The sequence below is a fragment of the Galeopterus variegatus genome, unplaced genomic scaffold (assembly GCF_000696425.1).
Source record: "Galeopterus variegatus unplaced genomic scaffold, G_variegatus-3.0.2 Scaffold1543, whole genome shotgun sequence".
NCBI lineage: Eukaryota > Metazoa > Chordata > Mammalia > Dermoptera > Cynocephalidae > Galeopterus > Galeopterus variegatus.
Genome location: NW_007727654.1, coordinates 235,777 through 247,519, shown reverse-complemented (window position 1 = coordinate 247,519; position 11,743 = coordinate 235,777). Strand labels below are relative to the sequence as shown.

Genomic DNA, 11,743 nt, shown 5'->3' with positions numbered 1-11,743 from the left:
CCTCCCTCCCCCACCACCTGCCCCTACCTCGCCCCTCCCACACTCGTCCCATCGTCCTCCCCCCCCTCCTCCGTCTTCGCCCTCTCCTCTTCTCGCCCCTCCTCCACTCCCAGGTTCTGGTCGCCCCTGCCTGCCTGCGCAGCCCTGCCCCTGTGGCCGGGGACATGGCCCTCTCTTTCCCTGAGGCTCCTGGCTCCCCGCTGCCCGCGTGTTCGCCCACATCTCCCAGTCCCCGGCTGCCTGCCTCTGCCCCGTAGGCCTGTGTCTCTCTTCCCCCTGCTGAGCCGGGGCTCCCTCCGTCTCCCCCAGCTCTGTCACCTCTTATTGGGGCTCCTGCACCTCTCTCTTGTCTTCATCTGTCTTCTGACTCCAGATCGTGGCTCTCTGTCCTCCCCATCTTCGTGTCTTTGCGTCCTCTCCTCACCTTCACTCTTTTTACCTTTCAGCGTCCCTGATGTCTGTCCTTCTGTGTCCCCTCTCTCCGTCCTGTGACCTCTCACCTGGTCATTGTTGATCTGGGCCGCATATCTCCTCACCCCGCCCCCGCACACTGGGTTCCTTTGGGCTGCCAGCATCCCAGGTCCCCTCCCGTAGCGCTCTCCCGACCGAGTCCCCCTTCCTTCCAGAGCAGCCGCCGCCAGCCTCCCCTTCCTACACCTACGACGATGACCCGGTTTCCCTGGATTCGGGGCACCCGCAGCAGGACGTGAAGCCGAGTGCCGTGGACTTGGACCTTGAGCCCGAGGGGGAAGTCGAGGACAGGTGAGGGCTGGGCTGCTCCCAACCTGCTCCACCCAGGCAGTGGGAGTGACTCAAATAAAGGGGTTACCCTGCGAGTTTCTGGGGACAAAGTGGGAGAACAGCCCTGTTAGGTGCAGGGTGAGGCTGAGCTCTCCAAAGGAGTCATCCCCGGGACACACTCACCCCAGGACCCTGAGGGAAGGGCAGAGAAGGTGCTGGTTCTCCAGGGGTCTGTCTGGAGACAGGAAGCCCCGTGGGTGGGGCTGGGAGGGGCTGCTGGGCAGACTTCCTGGAGGAGGCGAATCTTTGGGGTGTAAGTGGTTAAGAACAAACAAACAAAAACAACAAAAATACAAAATTTAAGCAAAAAGTTGAAGACACCAGCTGTCTCTCCTCCTATGCCCTCTTTTGAATTAATTGAATATTTTTTAGAATTTCTTTTATAGGACTGTGATGAAGATTAAGTGAGTTTATTCATGCTAATATATATTATTAACCATATAGGTCCAATACGTTACTTACACGTATTATTTCATTAAGCTGTCACTATTACCCAGAAAGGTAGGTAGTATTATCCTCATTTTAAAGACATGGACACTGAAGTTAAGTAACTTGTCCAAGATCACACAGCTAGAAGCTTTCATCACTGAAAAAGTTTTAGTCCAGTCCTTACCATACCAGCCCTAAGCTTTCTTCTTTAACTAAAAATTTCTGAATACTGGGCCGGCCCGTGGCTCACTCGGCAGAGTGCGGTGCTGATAACACCAAGGCCATGGGTTCGGATCCTATATAGGGATGACCGGTTCACTCACTGGCTGAGCATGGTGCTGAGAACACCATGCCAAAGGTTAAGATCCCCTTACCCGTCATCTTTTAAGAAATAAAATAAAATAAAATAAAAAATTCTGAATACCAGCAATGAATTTATACAAAGATTTTACCCACATATTTTCAAACCATTTACATTCCTGGGATAAATTTCCTAAGTTTACTTACACAGTGAAGGCGGTATACTATTTCTTTTATTTTACCTATCTTAAGCTTCATAAAGCAACACTCATTCCAAGATTCCAAAATTTTTTGAAAAGGTCTACTTTTAGCATCTTTTTTTTTTTTTTTTTTTTAGTGGTGTATTAGAGTACAACCTTAACTTTTGGGTATTACAGTATACACCCTTAACGTTTTCAGTCTACTTAGCCTTAATATTGTACCCACTTCTAAAATGTAGAAACTTTGAGGCTGTATATAATAACCATTTGTTGTCCCCGACCATCCTTTATGATATAGTTGTCGTATGTAAGTTTTTGAACTATCCCAAGTGTTGCCCCTCCGCCTCAAGTGTCTTCCAGCTGCCTTCAGACAGTTTGGGGGTGTTTTTGGAGGGCGGGATTTTTATTCAACTTACTAGTTTGAGATAAGCATAGGTCACATGTAGTTTGTAAGAAATAGTACAGGGAGATGTCGGTACCCTTTACCCGGCTTCCACCCAGGGGTAGCATCTTGCAAAACCAGCGTCACACCAGGAAATTGACATTGTTACGACCGAACAATCTGATTCATATTTCACCAGTTTTATGCCTACTCACCTGTGTGTGTATTTAGCAGTGTGCGGTTTTTTGCACGTGTGTGGATTTATGTAATCACAGCCACAGTGGACACACAAAACAGCCCCTCGGCCCAAGAATCCTTCCCACTGCCCTTTTATAAACCTATCCACCTCCCTGGGTCCCTAACCACTGGCAGCCACTAAGCTGTGTTCCCTCTCGGTAATGTAGTCATTTCAAGCACTAGAGAGCTGGCTGTTCAGCTCAGCTGGTAAGGCCGTGGTGCTAACACTAAGGTCACAGGTTCGGATCCCCATGCTAGGTAAGTGGAATCAGACAGCACATGACTTCCGAAAGTGGGTTTTCTCCCTCAGCGTGATTCCCTTGTGTTCACTGGTGGCGTTGGGAATATAAACAGTTTGTTCCTTTTTATTGCTGAGCAGCGTCTGTGGGTGGTTTTTCTGTTTGGTCGGTGGTTCTACACAGCTGCTCCACCCTGAACCACAGTGAACACCTGGGACCCATTTGTGGGGTGGGGGGTGCAGGGTTGTGAGGGACTGGGCCTGGGCTATGTGTCCCCCCCACCCCAGGTTCTGCTGTCTTAATGGGGATGTGGCAGCGAGGCCTGAGCCACATAGTTCATGGAAGGGGTGCAGGGACCCCCTGCAAGGCCTCACAGCCCACCAGGATCTTTCTCCTTCTCTCCTGGCCAGTCAGAGCGGCTTCTCTTCTTAACGGCTTTCCCGCTCCGAGCAGGACAACATGATCTGGCTGCATCCTGTTCCTGTCAGGCTGTGACTCTGCCTGGTGGGTGGGCACACCCTGCCCCAGGTGACCAACAACTGCCTCTAAATGAACCTGATGCACAGAATGGCAGAGAACCGCCCATCCTAGAATGGGCCTCCTGGGCCCCAAGTGTAGATGCAGCAGTGGGTGTGCATGCTGGGGGGACAGCTGGAGTGGCTGGAGGTCCCTCAGCTCTTGCCCCTACTGCCCCAGCTGCACCTAGAGCTCCAGGTGCCAACCCCCAGTCCTGGGGCCGGGCATCCCCTTCCTGGAGCACAGGCAGCTCCCACGGCCTGACATTCTGCCCAGAGAAAGGACATTCCCAGGAGAGACTCATGGCCAAAGGCCTCTTTCAGAGGGGACACAATGTCAGTCTCCTTGCCAGCATATTTGAAACTAAACAGGCCACCTTTCTCTGAAACACAAAAGCCCTGATGTCCCTTTGGGGCACTGGGGCCACTGCCTCTCCCGCCTCTGACCAGGACACCAAGTTGTTTCAGGACTGTCATCAGTCACCACACCCTCTGCTTTCACCAGGGGACCCTGAATGTCTGGTCCTGACAGCACAAGGCCCTGCAGGCAAAGCCCATGGCACCAGAGAAATGCACCTTCAATGTCATGCTTCCTAGCCTGGCCACTTCTGGGCTCCCCACCCTGAGCCCCCAATCTGGCACCTGGGAGACTGTCACCCTCCCAGCAGCCTGCAGGGTGCCCGACCTCTGGGATGGAAGCTGCCTGCCTCTGAGGACCCTCACAGCTGCTGCCAGCACCACGCCCGCCTTTGATTGCTTTTGGTGACCCTCAGAGGGTGCCTAATTCTGTTCCCTCACGTGCATTCACTGGTCTTCTCCCAGGAGGTATTTATTTCACCCAACACCGCTCATCTCTGATCTCTTCCCAGGGGCAACACAGACCCCTCAGCTGCCCCAGCCTGTGGGGTCTGCATCTTCCAGCACCAGCCAAGTCTCTGGCCCCTGAACCCTGCCAGCCTATAAAGGATAGGCCCCGAGGCTTCTTCTTCAGGCCAAGGCCCTGCACCCACTCACTGTAGAGGCCATTGACAAAATAAAAGCTCGTTTCCACAGGGTCACGGATGGGCTGCAGCCTCCTGCTGGCAGCGGGAACCTGGGGAGTTGGGGGAGTGGCACTGAGGGTGCAAACCCTATTCACAGGCAGGGAAAATGCCCCAGCCCCTCAGAGACACAGCGGCTGGGTGGTGGGTTCCACGGGCCCGGGCTGAGTCCCAGCTCCCACCCAGCAGCCGGGGGCCCCCAGCCTGCATTTCCTAACCCGTAGCCCAGCCTTTCAGAGCAAGGTGGGGAGAGGGTTGTGGATGTGGAACACCCGGACCTGGAGAAAATCAGATTCATGTACATCTGGAAGAAATAATATGGAGAGGCCTTGGGCACCCTTCACAACCAGATTCCTGCCACGTGGCATATTAGAGAACTAGTGTGTGATCATGCCAGGAAATTGACACCAATACTGTTCACATATCCTGTTTCCCTCGTGTGTGTGTACGTTCACTCGCGTATGTATGCATGTGTCCAAGTCCTGGGCACCTGAGACCCCCAGCCCCAAAGCTGGGCTAATCAGACATAGGCCCAATGGGGACCCCAGGAATGGCCCCCACTTCCCTCTGCCTTTTTGGGGAGACTTACCCCACAGTTCACGCCTCAGCAGCTCCCCTTCCCCACACACCTGCGGTGTCCCCAGCAGGCATGGGTGCAGCCCCTGGTGCCCCTGACATGGCTCAGAGTACGCTGCAGACGGCTGGGGTGTGGGGTTCCCAGGGCTGCAACGCCCCGACTCCTAGCACACCCTACCCACTCTCCTGGTATCCCACTGTGTCCAAGGGGAAGTTGACGTAAAAAATGAAAAAACGTACCACAGGTTGCGGGGAGAAAGGCCTCTGGTAGCCAGGATGACGGCAGGAGGCTGAGTTGTGCTAGTGATGGATTTTAAGAGACATCAGGCTTTGGGGAGTAGGGGGGCTGCACTCTGCTGCAATTGCTCAGGAGACATCCTGAAGCCAGAACCTGGGCTTCTGGGGATGAGAATGGCCAGCCAGGCTCTGGGCCATGCAGGGCCCCAGCATCGGGCACTGGGGATGGGGAGCTGGAGCCGCCTCCTGGGCAGGGTCCTGCAGCAGGTCCAGGTCCTGAGCCTCAGCCCCGCCTTGGACACAAGGGAGCTCATCAGCTGCAGTGTCGCGGGCTCCATGCAGCCCAGAGAGCTGAGCCAGAGAAGCTGGCTGGGCCCGGGCATCTGCAGTTAACCCTTGTCTTAGTCTCTTGGGGCTGCTGTAACAAAGTACCACAAACCAGGTAGCTTAAGACAACAGGACTTTATTCCTTCACAGTCCTGGAGGCCACAAGTCCAAAGTCAAGGTGTCTGCAGGGCTGGTTCCTTCTGGAGGCTCTGAGGGAGAATCCATCCCAGGCTTCTCTCCTGGCTTCAGGTGACTCCAGCAATCCTTGGCATTTCTTGGCTTGGCCGCATCAGTCCATCACCACGGGGTCTTTTCCGTGTCTCTGTGTCATCTTCTTATAAGGATACCACTCATCTGGGATGTAGGACCCACCCTGCTCCGTCTCATCTTAACTAATTGCAATTGTAATGACCCTATCTCCAAATAAGGTCACATTCTGAGGTTCCCGAAAGAACATGAACTTGGGGAGGGCTTATTCAACTCAGCAACCCCCTCCTCCCTCTGCCCCCCTTCTGAAGGGCCTCACAGGATTGAGGTGCGAGTGCCTGGGCTGTCTCTCCCCCCCGAAGCCTTGGAGGCTGTGGTGGCTTCCGACACCCAGCAGCAGAGCCTGGCCCGCACCTTGTCCCTGAACTCGGCCGACACGTAGTAGTAGACCAAGGGGTCCACGCAGCTGTTGAGGGTGCTGACTGCCAGGCTGGGCACGTAGGCGCCGTAGAGGTCGCCCCAGGCATCCGGGCTGGGGTTCGAGTAGTGCAGGAGCAGCAGCATGTTGCTGGGCATGAAGAAGCCCACAGCCGAGGCCAACACCAGCGCGGTAAGCCTCAGCGCATAGCTGTAGCGCTGGCCACTGGCCGCCAGCGTGTGCAGGGTGGCCCCGTAGCAGAGCAGCATGACCAGCAGTGGCAAGAAGCAGCCCAGCAGTGCCAGGCAGGTGAAGGCCGGCCGCCAGTAGGTGGCCTGGTCATGCAGGGGCAGTGCGTCGTGGCACAGCACGTGGTCGGAACCTGACAGCTGGAAGGTCTGGCGCTGCAGGGCCAGGGGCAGCGCCAGGGTGACTGCCATGAGCCAGGCAGCCGCGCAGAGCCCAGTGGCCAGGCACCGACCACGCAGGACACGGGCCCTCAGGGGATGCACCAGGGCCAGGTAGCGGTCCAGGCTGATGGCAGCCAACAGCAGCACAGAGCCATACATGTGGCCATAGAGCCCGGCCGTGGCCAGGCGGCAGGCGGCCTCGCCGAAGGGCCAGCGCTGGCCCCGCAGGTGGTAGGCCACCCGTGGTGGCAGCACCAGAGCCAGGAGCAGGTCAGCGGCCGCCAGGTTCATGAGCAGCACCGTGGAGGGCAGCCGCGGCACCCGCGTAGCCAGCACCCACAGTGCCAGCCCGTTGGCAGGCAGCCCCACCACCAGGACCAGCCCATACAGGGCAGGAACCAGCCGCGTGGGCACCCAGCCCAGCAGCAGTGCCTGCGAGCTGGCCGGAAGCTCCAGTGTGTCGCTGTCATTGGCGCAGGGCTGGCCAGGGAAGCTGCGTGGGTGGGGCGGGAGCTGGGGCTTTGACTCCTTGGTCCTATTCCAGGGCCCTGGTGTGCTTTCTGGGGGAGAGAGGTGGTGTCAGCCCCTGCCACTGCCCCGGCCTTGAGGGACAGGTGGGCAGAGGAGATGGAGGCTCTGGGGTTGGCCCTGGGCCCGTCATCTGGCACTTGGTGCTGGATGGTTAGGGTGGGCTGGTGGGATGGAGCTGGACACGGCCACTGAAGAAAATCACCAAGCCCCACAGGGTCAGGGTGGAGGGCGGGGTGGGTCTGAAGGCCCCCTATGTTCCCTTTCTCCCCTTCAGTGGCCCTGGGCCCCAGCTCCATCTCCAATGTCCCTCTCCCTGCATCCTGCAGAGCAGGGCTGGGCTCACTCACCATCACTGCCTCCTGCACTCCCGCCCTCGTCGTAGTCGCTGGAGGTTTGGGTGCCAACCACCAGGCTGAGCCCCAGCACCAGGGGCCACAGCAGCCGGAGCCCTCGCATGCTGTGGGGCTGGGCTCGGCTACTCTGGGCTGTGGCCGTGGGCTTCCTGCCTCGTCAGACCCCCACCCCCGGCTTCCGGAACCCCAGAGGAGGGGCAGACGGTGCCTGGTAAGATAAGCCAGGAAGGCACAGCCCCTGCCCCCGCACACCCACCAGGCCTGGTGCCCACCAGCGAGCCCGTGGGAGGCCTGGAGTGTGGGCGGAGGAGGCTCTGGGTCACTCAGTCCTGGTGAGGCACCTCCTGGCAGTCCTGGTGATGGGCCGGCAAGATGGGCAGGGGAGCAGCCCCCACCTCCAGCAACTGTCCAGCCCAGGAAGCATCTGTGGGCCAAGTGGCCACTTCCTGCTGGCCAGTCATGTCTGCAGCCCCAGTTTTCATGGCAGCCCACCCTCCAGGTCACACCCCTCCCCCCATCAGGGGCTCTCAGCTCTTCCTGACCCCCCCAACCCCATTTCCTATCTCTGGCTGCAGAAGAAGAGCCCTGCCTCCCTGGGTTGGAGGCTAGAACAGGTGAGTGACACCCCCCAAAGTACACCAGGTCCTCTGTGTGGGCTGCCCAGCCTTATCGCCATCCCCTGCTGCAGTGGCCCTAGCACTAGCCCCTGGGCAGGAACCAAGTGAGGAGCAGAGACAGGAGCCTTGCCAGTCTGGGGTCTGCTGAAGATAGCTGAGGTCCCCAGCCAGAGTCCCCAGGCTGACCATGTGCTGTCCTGGGGGTACAGGGGGATTCCGGCTGGTGCCCCCTCAGAGGCATCCATCCCCGGTTCTGGAAGCCCCTCTGCTCTTGTCCCGGCCAGCCCTCAGCCTGGGTCCCTAGGTGTGACACTGGGTGACTATTGGGAGAGGCAGCCAGGCCAGAGCTCCTAAGCCACGCTCCCAGGAGGCCCTCCCTCCTCCAGCCCCGTCCCTGCACTAGCAGATGGAGGCCAGCTGTGCAGAGGAGGAGACAGGCTCAGGGGGCAGGTGCCCCTCCCTGCCCCAGAGACTTCGACCTGTCCTGCCCTGGAGGGATGCCCATTCTGGGGGTTCTTGGCCCCTGTGTGGTCAGAGCTGGGCCATGGGGGTGGAGTGGGGGTGTCTGGGAGCAGGAGGACCCAGCCAGGGACAGTGGAGGAAGATAAAATGAACTAGAGATGGGGGAGGGGGTCTAGTGTGGCCACTTCCTGCCGTGACAAGCCCTAATCTAGTCACACATTCAAGGATGCTGGGACCAGCCAGGAAGTGACTGAGCAGAGTCCTGGATAAGGTCAGCCTCCAGCACTGGAGTGGAAACTGAGCTCTGGCCAGGGCAGGGGACTCAGCCAGAGGCATCTCCCCCATTTCTGAGCAGTTTCCACCAACATCAGTGTCCAAGGATACAGGAAAACCAGGCCCAGGACCCCTTGCCACCTTGAGTGTGAGCAGATCAGGAAATCTGGGCAGGAGAGTCTGGGGGACACCCCAGCAGCTCAGCATCCCCAGGGCAGGGCGGTGTGGTGATTACCCTTTGAAATTGCGATGCGCACCCCCTTACACTCAAGGGTTTCGTGTCTGGGAATTTATGACACACACAGGAGGACATCTGTCCAGGGATGTTCACGGCAGCACTGGAGGGAGGGGGGAGTGTCCATCAGCAGCCCCTCTGTGGAATGACAGTGTCCCAGCACAGGGGTGGGGAGGTTGGAGGGGCAGATGAAGGTGCAGGGCGCCTGTGACGATGGTGCCATCCCAGTTGGGACAAGCAATGCCCAGCCACCTCCCAGAGGACGGCGGGCATCATTGCCTTGGGGGAGTGGAACTCTTCCCCATGGGCTCTTTTGCACTGTTGAAATCTCCTGTACTGTGTTACTTCTCATAAAAACTCATTTTAAAAACGGCAGACTCTTGGCCTTAAAATGGCTTGAGGACGTTATGCTCGGTGAAACAGGCCAGTCACACAGGACAGACACTGCATGATTCCACCTATAGGAGATCCCTAGAGTTGTCACATTCACAGAGACAGAAAGTAGAATGGCGATTGCTGGGGGCTGGGGAGGGGGACAGTGTTTCATGGGGACAGAGCTTCAGATTTGCAAGATGAAAAAGAGTTCTGGAGATGGATGGTGGTGATGGTCACTCATCAATATGCATGTACTTAACGTCACTGAACTGTACATTTAAAAATGTTTGATAATTTTAGGTTATGTGTGTTTTACCACAATTAGAAAAAAATTATTTTAAATGGTAAGAAAAGTGGCAAACACACACAGTCAGTGGCTTCACCCTCCAGCCCTTCAGGACCCCCGGAAGCCCTCGGTGCTGTCCCTATGCTCCCTCCCCTCTCCTGCGTCACGGTCTTCACTGAAACATCAAGGCCAGTGGACACATTAGAAGCCAGATGGGCACCCACAGATGTGCTGCCACCTGCCCTCATTCCCGCTGGGCCTCACCCTGCAGACGTTAACCCACACGACCAGCCCAAGAGGAGGTGCCACGGCCCCTCTCACCAGGGGCCAACGGTCATGCCTAGGGGTGCATGGATGGATGGCCGTGGGAGAACCAGGGTTTGGTCCCCCAACTCTGGATTCCCAGCACTTCTGTTTTGGGGCCCCAAATCGGAATCTCTTTGCTCACTGGCACCATCGTGGGCTGGGGCTCCACTTACAGGGTCACACGGAGAAGGGGCTCAACAACCTCCAGTGGGGCCCGGGAGCCCAGCCCAGACTCCAAAAGCTCCTGGAAGGGAAGGAAAGGGAAGCCCAGGAAGGTGCAGGTACGTTCCTGAGAACTCGGCCTCTACCCAGCCCATCCTACCCCCACCCAGGAGACTGATTTTAGATCAACTTGCTTGATTTTTTCGGCAGCTGGCTGGTATGGGGATCCAAACCCTTGACGCTGGTGGTGTCAGCACCACTCTCTCCCAAGTGAGCTAACTGGCCAGCCTTGCTTTTCCTTTTTTAAACTTTATTTTCTAGAGCAGTTTCAGGTTTGCAGCAAAATTGAGCGGAACGTAGAGTTCTCATGTCATCCCCGCCCCCCCACATGCACAGTCTCACCTGTTCTCAACACCCCACACCAGGGTGGTGCGCTTGTGTGCAAGTTGAACTTCCACTGACATGTCCTGATCGCCCAGAGTCCATAGTCTGCATTAATTCACTCTTGGTGTTTACATCCTCTGGGTTTGGTCAAATGTAGAATGACACGTGTCTACCATCATAGAATGATACAGAGTAGCTTCACTGTCCTAAAAATCCTCTGTGCTCCACCTGATTCAGCCCTCCCTCCTCCAAATCCCTGGCAGCCACCGATGTTTTTTGGTTTTGGCAGCTGGCCGGTATAGTGATCGAACCCTAGACCTTGGTGTTGTCAGCACCACGCTCCAACCCTCTGAGCTAACTGACCTTTTTACCGTCTCCATAGTTCTGTCTTTTCCAGATGGTTGGAATCACACAGGATGTAGCTTTCCAGATTGGTTTCTTTGACGTAGTAATGTACATTTAAGGTTCGTCTCCTCATGACTTGATCAGGCATTTCTTTTCAGTGCTGAATTGTAATTAACGGTCTGGATGCACCACAGTTGATCTTGTCACTTGCTCAAGGCCATCTTGGCTGCTTCCTTGTTTTGGCCATTACGCATAAGGCTGCTGGGAACACCGTGTGCAGGTTTCTGTGTGGACACAAGTTCTCACCTCCTTTTCAATGCCAAGGAGCAGCGATTGCTGGATTGTGGTTGACTTGGTTTTTAGAAGTCAGTTTCATCCTCCACGATGACATCGGGTATGAAGTGCTAGTGATACATTGCAAAGAGCCAACATGATAAACATCCCACTAGCAACAGAGTAAGTGTTCACCGGTCCCCCCAGGACCCCATCCCCCCACTGCTTCCTCCAAGCGTTACATGCCCGCCCCCTCACTACACTCTTGGGGAGCAGGAGGGGGGCCCACCTGGTCCTGCAGCTGGCACAGGCACACGGGCTCCCAGGAACCTCAGCCACCTCTGCGTAGGTACTTGAAGGAGGTGGGAAGGGAGGTGCTGGGCCACGGGCTCCAGAACTACTGTAATCAGGGCTGTTTCTCCATTGCTGTGTAATGCACAAGCAGAAATGCAGGGGCATACAGAAAACACCTTTAGGGCCTCACACTTCTGTGGGTCAGGGGTCCAGGCCTGGCAGGCTGGGTCCTCTGCCCAGGGTCTCATGAGGCTGTGATCAAAGCATCACTGGCTGTGTCCTCAGCTGCAGCTCAGTGTCCTCTTCTGAGCTCACGTGGCTGTTGGCAAAATCTGGGTCCTGGTGGTGGTAGCTCTGATGTCCCACCTGCTGTTCCCTGCCACATGGCCCCCACCCCCGCATGCGCAGATGACTTTGGGGGCCAGCAGGTGACCCCTCCTCCAATCTCATGTTGTGTCACTTCATCGAGGTTACAGGCCCTGCCCAGTTGTGGGCAGGGGACTCCTCGGGGTGTGTTGACTGGGGTTTG

The 11,743-nt window shown here is 56.7% G+C and overlaps 2 protein-coding genes across 2 annotated transcripts in view; one reads left to right on the top strand and one right to left on the bottom strand.

Annotated features, from left to right (window-relative positions):
• The window catches only part of CPAMD8 (C3 and PZP-like, alpha-2-macroglobulin domain containing 8), a 94,862-nt gene extending 89,513 nt beyond the window's left edge, over positions 1 to 5,349 (top strand). The window contains 6 exon segments of the mRNA XM_008577577.1: positions 114 to 253; positions 595 to 762; positions 1,299 to 1,302; positions 4,074 to 4,253; positions 4,255 to 4,363; positions 5,090 to 5,349. Of these exon segments, the coding sequence (XP_008575799.1) occupies positions 114 to 253; positions 595 to 762; positions 1,299 to 1,302; positions 4,074 to 4,253; positions 4,255 to 4,363; positions 5,090 to 5,349 (861 nt within the window).
• A 456-nt stretch (positions 5,350 to 5,805) lies between these two features.
• Positions 5,806 to 7,305, bottom strand: F2RL3 (coagulation factor II (thrombin) receptor-like 3). Its single transcript, XM_008577576.1, has 2 exons — positions 7,193 to 7,305; positions 5,806 to 6,853 (listed from the first exon to the last, which is right to left on the bottom strand). Exons 1-2 carry the CDS (start codon positions 7,303 to 7,305, stop codon positions 5,806 to 5,808), a joined length of 1,161 nt encoding a protein of 386 aa, XP_008575798.1.
• Positions 7,306 to 11,743: the final 4,438 nt, after the last annotated feature.